This window comes from Eurytemora carolleeae, unplaced genomic scaffold, assembly GCF_000591075.1.
Source record: "Eurytemora carolleeae unplaced genomic scaffold, Eaff_2.0 scaffold885, whole genome shotgun sequence".
Taxonomy (NCBI): domain Eukaryota; kingdom Metazoa; phylum Arthropoda; class Copepoda; order Calanoida; family Temoridae; genus Eurytemora; species Eurytemora carolleeae.
The window spans coordinates 61,395-82,898 of NW_019396775.1; the positions used below are offsets into that span (position 1 = coordinate 61,395).

Here is a 21,504-nt window from a genome sequence, read left to right on the forward strand (position 1 = left end):
ATCTGAAATAAATCATTAAAATTATAAAATACAATTAAATTAAATTTATATATATCATATCATATTATTAAATTAGCATCACAAGGAAAAATAATCACAATTAATATAAATATCACGAGTTTCAAAATCTAAATTTCATAATTAAAAAATTCATGATTTAAACTTTTCTCTTAATTTAAACTTAATAAATTTAGGAGATCATCAGCGCTCACTCTAAGGGTACCGCTTCCTTCATGGTAAGTACCTTCTCCTTGTATAAAGAGGAGTACCTACTCCTTGTATAAAAAGGTGTACCTTCTCCTTGTATAAAGAGGAGTACCTTCTCCATATTTAAAGAGGATTATCTACTCTTTAAACCCTGCATATAATCCCTCTGGTTTCTCAGCCTGCTTGAGTTTAATGTGTTCTACTGTTCTGTAAACAGTATCTATTCTAGTCAGTGTTAAGCAACTACAAGACAAAGAAGGGGGCACCCTGGACTTACCAGGGCGAGAATCGTTCGGTTTCTTCAATTTGAATTCAATTATGTTTTGGTCTATAATTCATCAATCAAAATAAACTTTCATGTAAAACATACAGTGAAACCCTTAATAAAGAATACATCGGAAGAATTTATCTAATGTCGTCTTGACAACTTTTCAATGAGTTTTATACTATATTTCGTAAATTTCAGTATTTGCGAAAATAAATAAATAGCCATGAATATGCAGGGACAGTTTTAAAGAGTTCCATATAATCATTTAATTAATAAACTAAATATCTGCAACATTCCATTTCAGAAACTGAAGAATACGACATTTGATGAATTCTTTCGATGTATTCGTTATTAAGGGTTTCATTGCATCTGCCGACAACAAAATATATAAGAAAAATAGAGAAACTTTCACGCTTGAAAGGTTAAACTATGATCAGAAGTGACAGCTTGTTGGGAGAAAGGACTGAACTGTTATATCAGCGTTGTGGAAGTTGGAGAGATGCGTGGTTGAAGATTTGAGCAACAGAGTTAATATGGACTGAAAATCGATAGAGAACTAGAAATGGAAGGAGTTGAAAAAGATAAGAGGGATCGAAAATGATATAAAGGCCGGAGAATAGAAAAAGATAAAAGAAGAATAAAAAACGGATAGAAAAAGATATAAGAGGGATAGAAAAGAAAAAAAGATAAGAGGGATAGAAAAAAAAGATAACAGAGGAATAGAAAATGATTGAGGAGGGAGTAGAATACAGATTAATGAGAAAATTTAGTATGAAATGGCACTGCTGGTTGAGGATCAGAATGTGGAGAAGAACAGGGGGAGGGGAGGATGTAAATCCTAATTCACATCTTGGAAATGGATTTTAACTAGAATAGAGATGGAGGGGGGGTGAGTAGGATGAAAAGGAATGACTAGTTCTCCGATTATATTTAGCTAGTTGACTCACTAAATACTAAAATAGAAAGATAAGAATCTAAGATAGAGGAGGGTAGGGACAAGAATAGATCTGTTCCTATTGAATAATCCAGATATCTGATGAACTTCATCACCTCCTTCCAGTCCTTTCAGTTCGTCAGATATACGTCCAACCAACTAAACATATTCAATATATATTTAATACAGTGCTTAGAATTCATTTAATTTTGATGCGGATAATGATACGGATCCGGATCCCGGATCTGCATTGGGAAAAAAATGGATCCGGATCCATATTTTTTTTAACAGAATTTTTTACAATGTACAATGTACAATGTACAATGTACAATGTACTATGTACTATGTACAATTTACAATTTACAATGTACAATGTACAATATACAATTTACAATATACAATATATATTCTATTTATATAACACATATTTGAAAATGTATCTAAATACAAAACTTGAAGTAATCTTTGCTTATCTTTCTGCCTGTTTGTTTGTATGTATGTCAGATCATAATAATAATAACAATAACAATGATCATGTAAGTCCATAAACTTTAAACCCCTTAACCGATTTGCCACAAATTGGGTAACACTTTAGACCGATATAAATGTTCTTTGATTGGTTTGAAATTATTTCAGATCTACAGGTAAAGTTAGGTTCACAAGCTCGTGCATTAGAATTCTCTAAAACAATTGTGGAGGATGAGTACTTGAAAAATTTGGTGGTAAAAACTAAAACTGAGTCCGAATTCAAAGAATTTGAGCCGCGGCTCAATTTGGTTGGTTCCTCTTAAAATTGTATTCAATGTCGCCGGCGCTCAACTGAAACCGGTTTTTGGCGGATTTGAGATGTGGCTCAAGTTAATAAAATTCGGACTATGTTTAGTTAAACCGTTCAAGTTCATAAAACAAAACCTTCAACCATTTTTTTATCATTTCAAACAACGCATGCAAATCAAAAGGAGTCAGACAATTTGAATTTATCCTTTTCATAAAAAATCGTGTTAAGGATGAACAAATTAAACTATTGGCTTTACTTGACCGGATAGGACTAAATTTTGACCTGATACGAAAGAAAAAGGTGAGTTTGCCCTAAGCATGTTGTCAGTACAAAATGATTAAGTTATTACCAGTATGAAGTTGTGTGTTTGAAATTTGCTCCTATCCCTTTATTCTTGTACATTGACTCCCCCCAATCCCCTCCCCCAGCCCCCTCCCCCCTTCAGCCTGGTCTAGCCTTGTGTACATATACTTTATACTTAGTTACCTCGTTTATCATTTCAATACTGATCAAATCATTTCCATCCTCGAAGAATTGAACATAATGATTCAGGATCTGGTTAAATAGCTGAGCCTAAAAAAATCGAAAACAAGTTTTTTACACTTCATAATATCAATGGCGCTTGCAATCTACTGGATTATTGAAAAAAGCGTTTTGTTAAACAATAATCTATTACCTCACAATAAACCTCAAGCTTAGATTAGAAAACTATAATTTGATTATTAATAATAGCTTATTAATAATTATTTCTTTTACAAACAAAAAGAATTATCTCTAAATTTTAAACTCAGATGCACTGCTACTAAGATGAATGAATAATTCTTTAAATACGTATACTATCTGCTAAGGTAAATGAAGGATTCTTTAACTCCGCATATTCTGCTATTAAGATAAATAAAGGATTCTATAACTCCGCATACTCTCTGCTATTAAGAGGAATGTAGGATTCTATATCTCCGTATACTCTCTGCTACCAAGGTAAATGAAGGATTCTATAACTTCGTATACTCTGCTAAGATAAATAAAGGATTCTATAACTCCGTATACATTCTACAACTAAGATAAATAAAGGATTCTATAACTCCGTATATACTCTACTATTAAGATACATAAAGGATTCTATAGCTCCGTATACACTCTACTATTAAGATAAATATAGGATTCTATAACTCCGTATACACTTTACTATTAAGGTAAATGTAGGATTCCATAACTCCGTATACTCTGTTCTGCTAAGATAAATGTAAGATTCTATAAATCCGTCTACAAGTCTACCTGAACTGTTGTGTCCATGCATTGGTTTGCAATCTTCAAAGCTTTCTTGAGGCAGTCCAATACTTTCTTCTTATCCCTGATAGGTTTATCCTTAGAGGAAGCAGTGTGAGCTGACCAGAACAGATGGGAGCAGGTTAGTACACCCTGACGATAATAACAAAGATAATAATGATGATAAGGATGATATTGATGATTATGATGATAATAATGATAATAATGATAATAATGATGATAATGATGATAATGATAATAAAAATGATAATAATGATAATAATGATAATGATGATAATGATGATAATAATGATAATAATAATAATAATCATAATAATCATAATAATCATAATAATCAATTGATAATAATGATAATAATAATAATAATCATAATAATCATAATAATCATAATAATCAATTAAACTCATTCCAAGGAAATCAAGGTCAAAACTCAAACCTACTCTAAATTACCACCAAATAATAGTCTTAACATTGTAACCTTACTAAATAAGACGGATTTCTGGTCATATATATTCTCCACTATATTCTGGGGACCACTACAGCGAGGTTCATAGTGTACATAACAATTCAATACACATATTACCAGGGATTAAAATCCTTAGGAATGATCAATGCTAACCATCTAAAATATCCTAATTTTTTTAAACCCGAGACTGAGATGGAACTCAACTGAAATGTTTGAAATTGATTTTTCCATTATAAAGTGCTACATAATCCTGAATGTGAATTTATTAAAGGTAAAATGCAATATAAAACCCATTCTGTTGAAATGTTCCATCCCTCGGCCAATTCGAGTAGGGCTTCATGAGCTCGTTGATTGATTACCTGACACTGATCAGGTTTCTTGAGTAGTTTAGCTGCGGCTAGAGCACATTGAGTTCGGAGAGGATCATGGTTCTCCTCGGAGAAACACTTAGTCTGTTGGAATGTTCCTGGAAAGTGAAAACATAAAATCTGATATCAATGAAATATATTTGGTATTAACATACAGGGTGGTCCACATCACATTGGATCGTACATACCTCTTTATGAGAATTTTAGGACATGTGTTGAAATGTTCCTGGAAAGTGAAAACATAAAATCTGATATCAATGAAATATATTTAGTGTTAACATACAGGGTGGTCCACATCGCATGGGATCGTACATAGCTCTTTATGAGAATTTTAGGACATGACAGAAAAAATTAGCATGCATGTGGTAACTTTTAAATGATTGGTTGGTGTTGGGAAGAAGATTTGATTATTTGATATTTTTTTTGGGTTTTAAGCTTTCAAGAGAGATTTGAGAGTTCGTGAAAGTGACCGGACTGTTGTTTTAATTTCAAGTGACCTTCCGTTATAAAATGGGTATGCCGGATTCACAGTGGTACCTTTTTAACATATATCTGATGAATAATTGGAAAAATATAATCGTTTTTCTGACTAGAAAAGTTCTGCTTGTTTCAGGTGTTTATCTTCTTTCTGAATCCACACTTTGCAAAATTCAGTAGAAGTAAATTATGATTTAAATTCACGATTTTCTAAAGACACCTAAAAGGTATTAAACCTTTAATGTTAAATATTCCAGTGGAAAACAGTGGAATAATTGTCGTCTTCTTGTAGGTAATATTTTGTGTTTATTTTTTAGTGTAAAAAGTAATTCATGGCAAAATTTCATAATAAAGGGAAAAAAGACACTCAATTCAAAATTGTCTGGTTACCCTGTAAAACCCCTAGCTATACCTATTATGAGAGTCATGGCAGCCAGCTGAGCTTTAGAATCTGAGATCTCATCTTCATATAAGGAGAAGGCCTAGAAATAGGACAAAAGGAAAAATATCAAACTGAAAAGTTAAATTTTACTTTTAAAGAATTAAATTTTAGGCAAAAAATTTGAAAATCCGTTAAATAAGAAAATTGACGACTTGCTGTGACTAACGAAGATTTTACTTAAATAAATAATAAAGACTAACAACAAACTTATAAAGATTAACCATCAAATAAAAATGACTAACTTAAACTAAGGAAGATATATCATAAAGAAAGAGGCCGAATTTAAAGAATTTGAGGCGCGGCTTAAATATGGTTGGTTCCCTTAAAATTGTATTCAACGTTTCAAGATTTAAGCCGACGCTCAATTGAAACCGATTATTGGCGGATTTGAGACGCGGTCCAAATTCATAAAATTCTGACTAAGGACGACTAATTAAGCTAATGAGTATTGAACATAAAATAAGAATGATTAACTAAAAATAATAAAGACTTGAAGTGGACTAATGCAGATTATCCATGAAAAAGGTATTTCAGCTTTTCGACATTTGTTACCTGGGACATAAACTCATAAGCCATGGTCTCCTGAGATTCATAAGGAACTTGATCACAGGTTAATGCAGCCTAGTACACAACCATATTCAGTCATAATTACAGAAGATGAATAAATTTCAAATATTGGTTGACCGTTGTGTGTTTTTTAATTTGGTAAAAATAATTTCATTTTTGAAAGAAAATTCTTTTGATTTTAAAGAAGAAAAAATGTCGAATTTTTTTAGCCAATGTTACTTAATATATTTACATGAGCGAAGAGAATTATTATATAGATGAAACGATAAAAATACAGATGGATATTTTTTAAGGTTTTAGATGACTATTTAAAAAAATGAAAAAATCAAAAGTTGGAGAACATTTTCATGGTTCATTCAGCTTACAGGGGGTTGAGAAACTGATCAAAGGATGAAAAGTTATACAATTCTGAAACGATCATTACTACTTAAAAACAGTTGGATAATTTAACTTGAATGTATAGTTCTAATAAATGAGAAGTTAGATGAATATTTTAATAAATGAAGAGTTTAATAAATGTTTTAATAAATGATAAGTTTAATGAATATTTGAAACAATGAAGAATTGGATGAATATTTAAATAAATGAAAAGTTGAATGAATGTTTGAATTAATGAAAAGTGGGATGAATGTTTTTAATAAATGAGAAGTTAGATGAATATTTGAATAAATGATAAGTTTAATAAATGTTTCTAATAAATGATAAGTGAAAACTTGGTTGAATATTTGAATGAATTCGTTTCCTGAAGATAAAGTCGAAGTGGTAGCTCAGCAAGCTCAGCTTTAACCAGAGCACTGTTAAACATCATACATTTATAAATACACAGACAGATAAAGGAATTGAGTTTTTGCCAAATTTTCTGATCTCCATAACAACTGCAACCGGATGGTGTAAACCTTTGATATTTCAAACTTGGATTATTTGATAACATAATTCATAGTTTGCCATATCTAAGTTCTACGACATTGGGTTGAAAGTATATAGGGATTAGAAAATCAGAGTTTGTGGCGAAGAATCAATTCCTTTACATATGAAAGATGGATAGACAATTGATCAAATTATGTAAAATAAATATACATAAAGTTGTTTAAAGACTTTTGACTACTAAGGATCGTCATGAGACGTGAAAGATTTTTTTAGTATTATTCTTTTTGAATAAAATGTTAAGTTTAAAAACTGAGATATATATTATACATATATATATAAATATATTATACTTATGTTGACAGCATCTGTTTTTTTTTGGCGCGGGGATGCACAAACAGAAAGATAAATAAGTAAAAGTTAAAAAAACAGAATATTTTCTTTTTTAAAAATTACTAGAGCTGAAGATGACCACAATTTTAAAAAGAAAAGAAGTTAATTTGTTTTAATGATAGCAAAATCTTTTTATTGTTTACAATATATCTCATCAAAAATTATTTTATTAAATAAGTAAAACAGAGGTGTATTTAAGGATAAAAATTGTACGATATTTCCCTGATAGTTGTGTGACAATATTTAAATATTTTTTCAATCTTAGGATTCCAGTTTTCATCTGTATCCTTCAGTTTATAGAACTCTTTAGCCAGCTTGAAAGCCTGAAAAAGATAAATTAAAGGGAAATCTTTTAAATAAGATTAATTTTTTATTTGTAAAAATAAAAATTAATGTTCGACGCTTTTTCTTCGACTAATAATAACAAGTAAGTAATGAGCAAAGAAAGAGAGGCCAACAACGTTAAATTCTTTGAGGTTTTAGAAATCATATTTAAAGAAACTGAACACTTCTTTAAACTCTAATATTCTAACGACTATATCTTTGCAACCTGATGGAACAAACCTTTGATTTTGAAAGTTTGACTGCTAGATCTAGCAGAATTCATAGTATTAAATATATAAAGTCGACCGCCCCGGACTAACCAGAGTGAGGAGCATTCGGTTTCTTCAATTTGAAATCAAACGTGTTTTGGTCTATAATTTAGCAATATTTGTTCTTTATCCAATACTTTTTAATTTAAAATGTATATGCCAACATAAAAGTATTTAAGAAAAAACGCTTAAAAATGATGTTAAATGGGTCAAATTCACAGCTTTCTGAAATATTGACAGAACCGTTAAATCTACGTGCTACGACATCAGGTTGGAAAATTAAAGAAATAGAAAAGTAAAATTTGAGACAAGATTTAAATTCCTTTGATTCAAATTATAATTAAACATAAATATTTTTCTCTTACTATTTCATCTAATTCCACGGTGTGTGTATATGGGGGGGGGGGGGTACCTGGAATACTAGAGGGGGTAGTGTATAGGGTATACGGAGAGGACCCCCTGCTGCAAAATGTTTTCTTGCTGTACTCAGTATCTGATATTGTTCATCAGCAGTTTCTCCCTGTACAACCATTCAAACCAGTCGATAGGAGATAAATCAAGAACTTATTATTTATTTATTTAAAGCAAACTGCTGGGAGTATTCTGGTCAGTACTTCCCCTAAACGATACGTGTGAACTGTTCAGCCACATTCGTCTGTTGTTAATCGCCTATGGCATGTTCTATTATTGAACCCTATAGACTCTATAGTTACAGTATAGAGCCAGCATCAATATTGGAGATTTAAAATTCATTCTACATTTACAACAACTTAAAGGGATTGTACATGTAATTTCAAGTGACCCTCCATTTTCAGAGACATGTCCGATTCACCCTTTATCACTTTATTTTAAACAAAAATCATGTTTTCTCTGTCTTAAAATTGTTTGCGGTTCTCTATAAAAGTGAGAGGCGGATTTATGCAATAGGAGGGAAAAAAAGAAAATTGTACGAATTTAACACTTTTAAATCTAGAAAAATGACAAAATCTTCCTCAATGTGGCTCAGATAAAGTTTAACAGGGCGCCATTGTGAATTAAAATGTAGGTAGGGACATCTAAACTGACATCTACAGACCCTTTAATGATAATAAAGTGGAATGTAGACGCATGTCTAAAACTATTATTATTATATTGTTTTAATGATAATAAAGTGGGATGTAGACGCATGTCTAAAATAATTATTATTATGTTGGTTTAATGTCCCTGAAGCTGGTGAACTAATCGTCCCATCAAAGATTGTTCTTCAGTAAACTCCTCTAAATCTTCAGATCTAGGGAAAAAATATGGATGGTGATATTCATCATTTACATAATTAAGCTTTTCGCTCATATATATATTATAATATATATACAAATATGCTATACTGCTATAAATACTAATATCAACCAACTTATTATCTCTGCAGTAGGACCAGTATCCTATTAATACTAGTATCTCCAACCTTATTGTCTCTGCAGTAGGACCAGTATCCTATTAATACTAGTATCTCCTATCTTATTTTCTCTGCAGTAGGACCAGTATCCTATTAATACTAGTATCTCCTACCTTATTATCTCTGCAGTAGGACCAGTATCATATTAATACTAGTATTGCCTACCTTATTATCTCTGCAGTAGGACCAGTATCCTATTAATACTAGAATCTCCTATCTTATTTTCTCTGCAGTAGGACCAGTATCCTACTAATACCAGTATCTCCAACCATATTTTCTCTGCAGTAGGACCAGTATCCTATTAATACTAGTATCTCCTACCTTATTTTCTCTGCAGTAGGACCAGTATCCTATTAATACTAGTATCTCCAACCTTATTATATCTGCAGTAGGACCAGTATCCTATTAATACTAGTATCTCCAACCTTATTTTCTCTGCAGTAGGACCAGTATCATATTAATGCTAGTATCTCCAACCTTCTTTTCTCTGCAGTAGGACCAGTATCCTATTAATACTAGTATCTCCTACCTTATTTTCTCTACAGTAGGACCAGTATCCTACTAATACTAGTATCTCTTAACTTATTTTCTCTGCAATAGGACCAGTATCCTATTAATACAAACTAGTATATCTCCAACCTTATTTTCTCTGCAGTGGGACCATCCTTCTGATCCTGTACCAGGGTTGCAACTATGGTTAGGATAGTATCCACCCTCTCACTGCTCGGGATACAGGTACTGTTCTCAATCACATTGTTCACCAAGTAGGACGACATCTCTCGTCGGCCACTTAACAGAAAAAAAATATTTTAAAAAGTTTTTTGATTATTTATTAACACAATTCCTAGAAGTCATGTGAGGTATTTTATGAAGGTTGGGGAAGGATGAAGAGGAATTTAATGAGTGTGAACAAGGGTTTAACATAGCAGTTCATCAACAAAAGGTTTCTCTTTCTTATAATAGACTAGAACAAAAATTATAGATAGAATAAACGTATCAGAATCAATGGGAGGCGGGCTCTCTCCATTTATTTATATGTTTTACAGAAACAATTAGCAAAAGGTATTGGATTTTTGTCACAAACTCTTATTTTCTAATAACTATATCTTTAAAACCCAATGTCATAGACCTTAGATATTTCAAACTATGAATTCTGTTAGATCAAATAGTCTAAGTTTGCAATATCAAATGTTTATGCTTTCATATTGCAAAGATATAGGAATTAGAAAATTTAAGTTTGTGGCAAAACTCAATTCCTTTGTGTAACAAAAACAATTAAATCCTGATACAGATTAAAATAAAATATTAATCAAGCTGGAAGGTATTTCTAAAACCTGTAATCGAAGCAGTTAAGGAGAGGGATGAAGTGCTCCAGGCCTAGAACTATTAGAACATCGTTGTAGCTGTCAATCGGTATCTTGAGTAGTTTCTCTAGTTCTCGTCCTACTGGAGTTCTGTGTTCTACTATACCTATATCCGCACTCTCAAACAAATCCTAAATATTCGCAAATATAGTTTTTTAAATGAAAAAACAGGAAAGAAAAACAAACAAAAAAACATTTGCAGGATTAGTTTTCAGATTCCAAACTTTAAGTCCAGCAGTAATGAAATAAATGAAAAGTAGAAGTCCAAATATAAAATGAATTATGTAAAAATGAATAACATACGAATGTAGAAATGAAATATCGAGTTTAGAATTAAGAGAAACCGTATCTGTATGTATGATGAACAATTCTTGAGTAATTGATTAAAACCATTAAAGAAAGAAAAATAATTCTATAAGTGGAAGAATGAAAGTTATGGGACAGAGCTGAAAGAAATATCAACCTTTGTATTATGAAGAACTCTGTTTATAAAATCAAATATCAACCTTTGTATTATAAATACAGAATATATGTTACGGGGCATAACTGAATGAAATATCAACCTTTGTATTATGAAGAACTCTGTGTATAAAATCAAATATCAACCTTTGTATTATAAATACAGAATATATGTTATGGGGCATAACTGAATGAAATATCAGCCTTTGTATTATGAAGAACTCTGTGTATAAAATCAAATATCAACCTTTGTATAATGCTAGGTTATGTCTGAGCTGTTTGATGAAAGTGATCCATCTGAAGATATCCCTGACATTATAAATACAGAATATATGTTATGGGGCATAACTGAATGAAATATCAACCTTTTGTATTATGAAGAGCTTTGTGTATAAAATCAAATATCAACCTTTGTATTATTAATACAGAATGAAAGTCATGGGGCATAACTTAATGAAATATCAACCTTTGTATTATTAATACAGAACATATGTTATGGGGCATAACTGAAAGAAATATCAACCTTGGTATTATGAAGAACTCTGTTTATAAAATCAAATATCAACCTTTGTATTATTAAAACAGAATATATGTTTTACAATGTCAACCCGCTTTCTTCTATGTTCTGTAAAACAACATACGGAAAAAAACGATATAAATAAGAACCATGTTAACGTTTTGTGAACGTCAATATACACGGCAATGTCGCCGAAACCCTTCTCTTCTTTAAACTTCATTAGAGGAAACAATTCCAGCAATACTTGAACGTATTATAATTTCATTAGTATAAACTTTAAAAAGTTCAAATTCATGTAGAAATAATTTTAATGGAAATTTTAAAAATACTTTCCGCAAACTCAAAGCTANTATTATGAAGAACCCTGTCTTTAAGATTTAATATCAACCTTTGTATTATGAAGAACCCTGTCTATAAGATTAAATATCAACCTTTGTATTATGAAGAACCCTGCCTATAAGATTAAATATCAACCTTTGTATTATGAAGAACCCTGTCAATAAGATAAAATATCAACCTTTGTATTATGAAGAACCCTGTCTATAAGATCAACTTGATCTGAATAGCACTTGTGCGCCATATTAATCAATGAAACTTCTAGAGATACAATATCTTCGGGAGGCATATCTGTTCTAGATCTAGATAAAGATAATCGTATTAATCAATTCATTCAATCTTAAGTTTCAAACAAATCTTTTATTTATAACTTTCATAACTTTTAATCTAATTATTTATACGTTATGTATTCATTTATTTATAACTTTCATAACTTTTAATCTAATTATTTATTCGTTATGTATTCATTTAATCATTAAATCTAATAAAACAAAATTAACTATCAACATTTAATTGTTTAAAAAAATGTCAAGTATATTTTTGCGCAAATAGGTTCAATTCCGAGAAAATCCATCCCCTAATGTTTACCTAATAATGCTAGTTATCTCGTTGGAGAATATATCAAAGAGTTTAATTTCCTCAGGTATTCCAGGAGAATCCTCCCTGAATATAGTTATATATAGTGATAACCAGAAAACTTGGGAATAGGAAGCCGACTTTCATACGCCAGGTATGACTTTAAATAGTCCAATGAACATTAGGCACAGTAATTGAGCAATATAAACAGACACCTTTCATTTAATAAGTGAGTTAATAACTAACTTATAAAACTTTTTGCTCTGTAACAACATTAGATGACTTTAGCATGTCGTCGTCTTCTCCTTCATTACAATTTTATTTATAAACTTTAAAACGATTGTTGGAAAAGTCCGTGCATAAGAAAAATAGCCCACTTTTGTTAAAGATATGAGGGAGAGGTTTTTAAGATTTTCTTGAGCTTCATTGGTATTTGCTGAGTTCTATAGGGACCATGTTATACCAGAATTTATCGAGAATTTAATAAATCATTCCGAGTTAAATTGGGCTTCTAGAGGTGCTTTGTGGTTAAAAATAAATAAGGTTTAATGAGTTTTATTGAATTTTCATGAATTTTATCGGGGTTTGAGGTAGTTGAAATCACATTATTTTTATCCAACAAGACTTCATCACGAAAAGAAAGAAAAGAAGAAAAAGGTTCAAAAAGAGCTAGCTATAAATTTTTGTCGATATGGCTGGTTTCGCAAACCGTGAAGAAAATTAGGAAAACTGGGGTATAACTAAGGGAATAATACAGGATGATCTACGAATAATTAGGAAAACTGGGGAATAATATAGGATGATCTAAGAATAATTAGGAAAACTGGGGTAAAACTGGCGAATAATACAGGATGATCTACGAATAAAACTGACAATTAACAGGGGAAATGGGTTACCTTGTCGCAAACTGGGCTAATCTGTCAATTAGAGAGATAACGATGTTCTTGACGTTAACGGCAGGCTGGAGCTCAGCACACGCTTCCAGGAAGTTTGTAAGAGATGAGAGATGGAATTCATCAGGGAATACTTGGATTATACACTCCATCAAATATTCCTAAACATCAAGTTTTCCCCTTTCTTGATTATCTTATGTCGTTATTTTTATATTTTTTATTGAATACATGATTTTAGTTCTCCGATTTCTAAAAACTGTCATTGTCATAGTTTAACAGTCCGAGGCTTTTTGAAAATAGTCTAATCCTTTGTGTGGGTAACCCTGAATAAACTAGATTCTTTAAAGCCTTTTAAAATGAAGCAACAAGAAGCGCAACTTATACCAGAATATTTTTAGACCGGACGGCGGGCACCAATAGAATATTAGATGAAGTTTTTAAATTTATTACTCAGGGTGTAATTATACCTGTGCTATGGGATCCCTGCAGGACACGACCTGCTCCAGTAGACCGGGCAGGACAGATTTCTTGTAAACATCAACATTTACACTCTCTAGCTGAGAGAGACGGACCAGGTTGGTTCCAACCAGGATCCTTAGCTCCATTCTCTCCTTCTCACGGCGCTCCCTCTCCCTGCTATGCCCCTAGAAGAAAATTTTCATTACCCTTCACACTAAAGGCTCAGAGTTGTTTTTTAATATTTTGAAAATCAAGTTTCATTTAATAGTAATACAATGAATAAAATAATAATCAAAATAAATAAATAAATAAAAATTTGGAAAATAGGAAGACACCATTTAAACAATCTAATATGTATTTGGTATTGTAATAAACCAAGAAGAATTTTTCCAGTAGTTTAAGCTGGTTCTGTACAATTGCTTTGTTTTAAGTTAATTGAACTATTTTAAATCATAACTTGAGTCTAACAGTTATCTTCCTATTCCGAAGTTTTATGGGTCGCATTGTAGTTTCCAGACCTGATGTTGCATCCTGACCCAAAGTTTATTCATCTCCGCAAAGTTGAGTTGTATAAAATCTATACTGTCATCTATCTTGCCAGGATCCTGTCCTTCTAGGAACTCCCCTGTCTCCAGGGTGTCAGGGAGTATGTTCCTAGTACACTGCAGTAGGTAGTTCCTGAAAACATGAGTTTGAAAAAGAATTGTATCGGTACAGTATGCCTAAATAAAAAAGGAAATGTTAGAATTGACAATATTCTACGGTTTAGTGTAGACGTAATTAAAGTTATCCTCAATTTATAGACAGGCATGTCAGATTCACTACGATTACTTTACCTAGCAGTCTGCGAGGGCCACCCGCCGGAATATTTGCCAGTTCCATAGGGGAGGTGTCAAGGTCATGTTTGTAAACATAAGTCTGGTTCTATCCGATTGCCAATAAATTGGGGAAACAGGGTTATTTTATTTTTCTTGAGTGTCTTTTTCTGTTGTTCATAATGGCGCACAAATGTCCAATGTGCAGAAAGGAAGTGACAACAAACTCCATAGCATGTTCTATATGTGATCTATGGATACACAAAGCCTGTACAGGCATGTCTTATGATCTCTTAAAACTCCTTATAGAGATTAAAATACAAGTTGTGAACCCTGTGGAGTGTGAAAGTGCCAGGAAAATTATTGACCAACGACTGACTAACCTTGAGAAAACTGTAAACAAAATACAGACCGTCAATACAAATGTGGAAAACATTGCTGCGAACATAGATAAAGTTAAAAAGGCAGCGGAACAGATTGAGAAGATTGAAGAAATTGAAGTCTTTCAAAGACGAGGATGCAGCTAAATCTATGATTGCTGAGCAAACAGAGCAAACCTTAAAAAATTAAACATCATCATCCACAACCTAAAAGAGCCTGCAACAAACCTGACTAGTGAGAAAAGGAAACATGAAGATCAAGATCTTTTTTCTAGAGTGCTTGGGGAGATTCAATATGCCGTGAATCCTGATATTGACATCCAGTTCTCTACCAGAATTGGCAGAGTAAATGTGAGAACAGTAATCCCCGACTCCTAGTTGGCTTGAAGTACATGGAGAAGAAAACCGAAATCCAGGAAAAGATGAAAACTTCTACAAACAAACCTGAAAACTACACAGTATCGTTCCTGACCAAACCAAACTCCAAAGAAAAGTTGAAGATGACCTTAGAAAAGAAGCAGACCAACTGAACAGAGATATGAGTAAATAAGATTTTTTAGTTTGGGAGTGGAGGGTTCTGGATTGGAAGGAGAAAAGAGATAAGTGAAAACCATAAAGAGACTAGAAGACCAATCAAGAGAGGGAACCCAAGGTAAGGGTCAAGGTCGAAGACCCGAAGCAGTGAATCATCAAGCAGGGGGAATGAAGAGGAAGACCAGGTAAGGGGAAACAACAGAGGTGTCGGAAGAACAAAACCCCAGCAGAAAATAAACCCACATAATAAACTAAAAGTCCTTTATGCTAATGTATAAAGTATTCAAAGTAAACTTAGTGAATTTTTTGTACCCTAAATAAAATTGATCCCGAAATCGTGATTTTAACACATGGTGCAATAGTAATAGTTCTATTGACATTCTTCAAATGCCTGGTTATACCATTGAAGAATCACTAAGAAAGGATAGAAAGAACACAATGCATGGAATTGGTGGTGGTATCATTGTCATTGTTTAGGCCTAACGGTTTTATCTTTTGACAACTTTAACTCTGATTTTAACCAATACTGTAGTTTTAATGTTTTGTCAAGTGATAGTGAACCAATTAATATCATAGCTGTTTACAGATCCCCAAACTCTAGCAATAGCAACTGGAGCAAACTATGTGAATTATTACGAAACAAGAATAACAATTCCGTGATGATTGGTGACATAAACCTTTCAAAGATAGACTGGGAAACTTATTCTACAGATCCCAAGGGAAGAGAATTTCTAAAAGCAACGCAGACTAACTTTGTGAGCCAAATGATAACGTTTCCCACATACTCAAAAGGTAATACTCTTGATTTATTGTTGACTAAAAAACCTGAAAAAGTAGCAAGTATCACGGACGTCGGTCCCATTGGGAGAAGTGATCAAACTGCAATTTTGGTAGAATTTCATCATAAAAGCATTTCTAACAAATCGGTCCAGTATGTTTATGAACAAGGATTGTTGGATGGACATGAAGCATATAAACTGGACTGCTGAGCTCTCTGATCTAAATGCTCAGGCATCTTGAGATATGCTTGCACTTAAAATAAAGTAAGCAACTGATAAACATGTACCAAAAAAGAACAGACGTTCAAATTTCAAACCACTGTGGATGAAAAGGAAGGTTGTATAAGAGCAGAAGAAAACAGAGAATGTACAGTGTACAAAAAGTATAAAGAGTCAAAATCACCAGCTGATGTGAAGAACTACAAAGTTTCAGTAAAAAAGGTGAGAATCTCAGGCGTTGAATGATACATATAAGACATCTATCTGATGTTCCTGTCTCGAGAAATTGATATGAAAATGTGTCAGATTTTAAGGGTCCAGTGTGAATCGGACACCCCTCTCAAATAATGGAGGAAAATTACGTCTACTGTCTCCTTAGATACCTAAGAAAGAGTCCTCTCAGGGGGTGTTGAACCCCTCTACACATCTCCACCAGATCCTTGAGTATATCCCTTCTACTGTACTCGTTTGACTTGATGAACACCACCCCGACAGTGATAAGAAGGTAGAGCCGAGGAACGATGTTTCCAGCGTACTGTACCAACTCATACAGGTCGGAAACCTAAAAAAAAATAATAATTCAAAACAAATTAAAAATTGAAAACTAAAATTAAAAATTAAAAAGAACCCATATAACAAGTAGTAAATTTTGTAATATCTCTGTAAATATTCAATGCAGCCAGTTCTAGTTTTGACTCATAATATTGCATAGGAGCAGGATATTAATACTCCCAATGAACTCTAAAATACACGAAAAAATTTCAAATTTTTCTTCAACTTTTTGATCTCAAAAAGGGTGTAAAAAATTCCGTTTTTTCGATTTATTTTTTGTGAAAATACATTTTTCAACAACCTGTTAAGACAGAAAAACTAGCTTTTTATGTCTAACGAGGCCGGAGATAAAAATCGGAGCCGATTGTGGTTACTTTTCTAAGGTTCCTAGTCTCCGGGAAGAGAAACCGATAAGCTGACTTCATATCCTGCTCCTAGGTAATTTTATGACATGATTTTGAAAATTAGAACCGGCCACCATCTTAATAATGGAGATAAACGCAAAGAAAAAACTTGATTAGTCAAAAAAGAGACAAAAACAGTCCGTAGCCAACGAAAAAATATTTTTTTTAGACATTTTTTACCAATGTTTTAGATAATTACATAAAAAAAATCGAAAAAACGGAATTTTAGACACCCCGTTTGATATCAAAAACTTGAATGTATTTTTAGGGGTCATTGTCACTCATTGAGAGTACATATTAAAAACTGGGCTTTTTATGTCCAACGAGGCCGGAGATAAAAAAAAATCGGAGCCGACGAAGGCCACTTTTCAGAGGTTCCAAGTCTCCGGAAAAAGATATCAACAATCTGACTTCATATCCTGCTCCTATGCAATTTTATGAGTCTACATTGTAAAATAGAACTGGCTACTTTGAATATTTACAGAGATATTACAAAATGCCTTGCTTGTTACGGGTTCTTTATAAATTAAATTCTCTTGATTTTAATTAATTTTTCAGAAAAGTTTTTATTAAATAACAATTGCATTTCCCTATTAAGCATAAAATGTTTAAGTGAAAAAAAGATGCAAACTCCAGATGATTGATTTTACCTTTCGTCCTTTCTGGAACTCGTCCAGTAAATATATCTCTAGATGACGAAGCTCGTCACAAGTTGCGATGTACAGCTCGTAATAGGACTTCGGGGACAACAGAGAGGTTCTTAGCTCACTAAATATTGGGTATATTTATATTTATTTATAAACTCAACTGATGTCTTTGTACACTCAATTGATGTCTTTGTACACTCAACTGATGTCTTTGAACACTCAATTGATGTCTTTGTAAACTCAATTGATGTCTTTGTAAACTCAATTGATGTCTTTGTAAACTCAACTGATGTCTTTGTAAACTCAATTGATGTCTTTGTACACTCAACTGATGTCTTTGTAAACTCAATTGATGTCTTTGTAAACTCAACTGAAGTCTTTTGTACACTCAATTGATGTCTTTGTACACTCAACTGATGTCTTTGTACACTTAATTAATGTCTTCTAATTGGTGTCTTTGTACACTCAACTAACGTCAGTGCACATTCAATTAATGTTTTTCAACACTAAATTCATGTCTTTGTACACTGACGTCTTGATGTCAGGTTGTTTAGATAAAACGAATTCCATCCAAAAATCGTATACTAGGAAATTACCCAAAATCTAATCAAATCAGACTCCTTTGGACGCCCTACGACCACATTCACAATCTTGAAATGACAAATACTAATTCTCAAGGGTAAAGTGGGTTTAGGATTTGCAATTATATTCCATGGATGCTGCTCAGTTCGGTCATTGAGATTTCAAGAGACTCCATTTGTCTGGCTGTCAACCAGTGCTCAGGATCCATTTAATTTTGATGCGGATCCAGATCCTGATCCTGGATTCGCACTGGAATGGATCCGGATCCGGGTTATTTCCATAAAATTTACAGAATTTTTTAACAAAGCAAAATTTTCAAATTTTTTGTCTTATTTTTTTTGCTTATTTTTATGCATAAACTTTATGAAACCATTCAGAAATGAGGAAATTTTTATAATCTCCCTTTTTTCAATAGTTAAGATTTGAGGTTTGAGAGTAATTTTTTTTTTTGCAGTTTTTTGTTGATATTTTGCCCTTGGATCCTAAGCACTGGTGTCACCTGTCACTGGCAATGTGTGTTGATGTCAATGGAACAAGTGACAAAATTATAAGATATTCATTAGGAAAAATGTCATTGTGACAAGTTATCCAGAGACATGTGACAATTGATAAATGAAGTGATTGCTAGACATGGTAGTTGAGCTGGAAGTGCAGTATTGTAGAGAAATCATTAGAATTCATTTCATGCCAATGAGACAATTTTACGGTGAACAATTTTAAAATAAAACAGTGATGTCGTTTGTAATATTTCACCAGTTGTTTCAGTCTCATTGGTATCAAATGAATCCTGTTGTTCTCTACAATAGTACAAGACTGCACTTTCATCTCGACTGCCGTGTCTAGCAAGTCACTCCCTTTAGACTATGTCTATTGATGTCAATGAGACAAGTTCTTTATGTTGTCCATATAAAAGGATGTCATGTGACATTATATTATTTAAAGTTGAAGATTTTACTTAGAAGATGTTATGTCACTTTTAGATTTTAAAGTTGTGAAATTATGTTAAGGAAAGAAGTATATTAAGTTAAATCAATGGTAAACGAAATAAGGGTTGAAAGAAAGACAATATCTCAATTTAAGAGATTTTTGGCAATAGAAATAAATTCAATGACTTTGAAAGGAACAGAATATCAAACAACTTTAAATATCAAAATCTCATGAATTGATAATTAACATGTTAGATGCTGGGTAAAAATGAATATAAGAATAATTTTATTTAAATTTTAGACTTAAAGTGACTATAAGCATAATTACAAGTGACTCTCCATGCAAGGATTTGAAATGTCCCTTTATCTCTTCCAGACTTAACTGCTTGTGATTAGTTTCCTACCTGCGCATTGCACTTGCATGTTTTAATCCATCAGTTTATTCCTGATTGATCTGATTGATCTGATTGATCTGATTGATCTATTAGTGATTAGTTTCCTATCTGAGCATTGCACTTGCATATTTTAATCCATCAGTTTATTCCTGATTGATCTAATTGATCTGATTGATCTGATTGATCTATTAGTGATTAGTTTCCTACCTGCGCATTGCACTTGCATGTTTTAAACCATCAGTTTATTCCTGATTGATCTGATTGATCTGATTGATCTATTAGTGATTAGTTCCCTACCTGAGCATTGCACTTGCATGTTTTAATCCGTCAGTTTATTGATTGATCTGATTGATCTGATTGATCTGATTGATCTATTGGTGATTAGTTTCCTACCTGAGCATTGCACTTGCATGTTTTAATCCGTCCATTAATTTATTCTTATCCAAACATCTCTTCATCTGGAACGCTTCAACCTGAATATTTTTTTTTTATTAAAATAAACAAAATTTCTTCGGAGACAGAATTTAAACCGCGTCGCTGAACCGCCAAAAACCGGTTCCAGTTAAGCGTCGGCTCAAATCTCAAAACATTGATTAAAATTTTAATCAAAACCAATTATGGTTAAGCCGAGAGACTCAAATTCTTTAAATTCAGCCTCAGGTTTCTCTGGTTATTTCTACATTGAGTACTTATTATAAAATAGATAATCAACAAAACAGTCCTTTTAAAATGGTTAACACATTTGAAGAAAAAAATTAGTTATGATATTCCTGAGAAAAACTAGATGAATATTTCAAGATAGTTGTGGTTTATTGCCGGAGAGATGAGCTCCGTGGCTTAGTGAGTAGCGTCACAAGTCACGGAACTGAGGGCGGGGGTTCAAATCTTCGTCTTGAGATTGCAACTAAAATTGCAATCTAGCATTGAACATCTTGCTTGCCCCTAGTATTCCCTACCGACACCATTAAATTATAGTCGTTGTCGGGGTTGAATGACATAACATAGAAACCCGCCAACACTCAAATAGGTCAGGGTGATGTAATAATTGAGTAGGTTCCATGAAGTATCAGGCCGAATTCAATGAATTAGAGCCGCGGCTTAACTTTAAGACGTGGCTTAAATATAGTTGGTTCCACTGAAAGATTTAAGCCGGCGCTCAATTGAAACTGGGTTTTGGCGAATTTGAGAGGCGGCTCAAATTCATTAAATTCGGACTCTTCTCTGTTGCGCGAACCTAACCCCATTCAGTTGGTGGACAAAATAACTTCACAATCAATTTCCAGTACCATGGTTCTATGGCTACTACAACAACAACATGAAAATTGGTGTTACTCAAATAAAGATTTACGAATTCAGTTGTAGATCGGCCATGTTACTCATTTTATGGAGAGTTACTTGGATTTACGACAAGAGCCCCCTTTGACATAAAACTCCGACCTTGACAGTACCACGGGCGGCTTCTAACAGCTTCTCCTGATCGTCCGTCATTATCTTTTTCAAATCTGAAACTATAGAAAACAAAAAGATTAACAATTAGTCATTCAACTAAAATAAATTTTTAAAATAAATGCAGAACTATCTCAAACAAATA

At 32.6% G+C, this 21,504-nt stretch overlaps 1 protein-coding gene across 3 annotated transcripts; it reads right to left on the reverse strand.

Moving 5' to 3' along the window:
* Nucleotide 1: 1 nt before the first annotated feature.
* LOC111708552 (vacuolar protein sorting-associated protein 35) lies at nt 2-21,451 on the reverse strand. Of its 3 annotated transcripts, XM_023481966.1 has the most exons (22): nt 21,351-21,451; nt 20,307-20,386; nt 18,014-18,131; nt 16,791-16,969; nt 14,199-14,358; nt 13,689-13,865; nt 13,225-13,382; nt 12,341-12,415; nt 11,934-12,054; nt 10,411-10,571; nt 9,716-9,865; nt 8,848-8,914; nt 8,057-8,164; nt 7,274-7,374; nt 6,537-6,588; nt 5,780-5,848; nt 5,198-5,267; nt 4,300-4,406; nt 3,463-3,606; nt 2,674-2,760; nt 1,489-1,568; nt 2-414 (listed from the first exon to the last, which is right to left on the reverse strand). In XM_023481966.1, exons 1-22 carry the CDS (start codon nt 21,399-21,401, stop codon nt 345-347), a joined length of 2,385 nt encoding a protein of 794 aa, XP_023337734.1. In that variant the 5' UTR covers nt 21,402-21,451; the 3' UTR covers nt 2-344. The 3 variants fall into 3 exon arrangements, with proteins under 3 accessions (XP_023337734.1, XP_023337735.1, XP_023337736.1); XM_023481967.1 differs by lacking the exons at nt 20,307-20,386; nt 21,351-21,451 and adding an exon at nt 20,211-20,238; XM_023481968.1 differs by lacking the exons at nt 20,307-20,386; nt 21,351-21,451 and adding an exon at nt 20,022-20,054.
* Nucleotides 21,452-21,504: the final 53 nt, after the last annotated feature.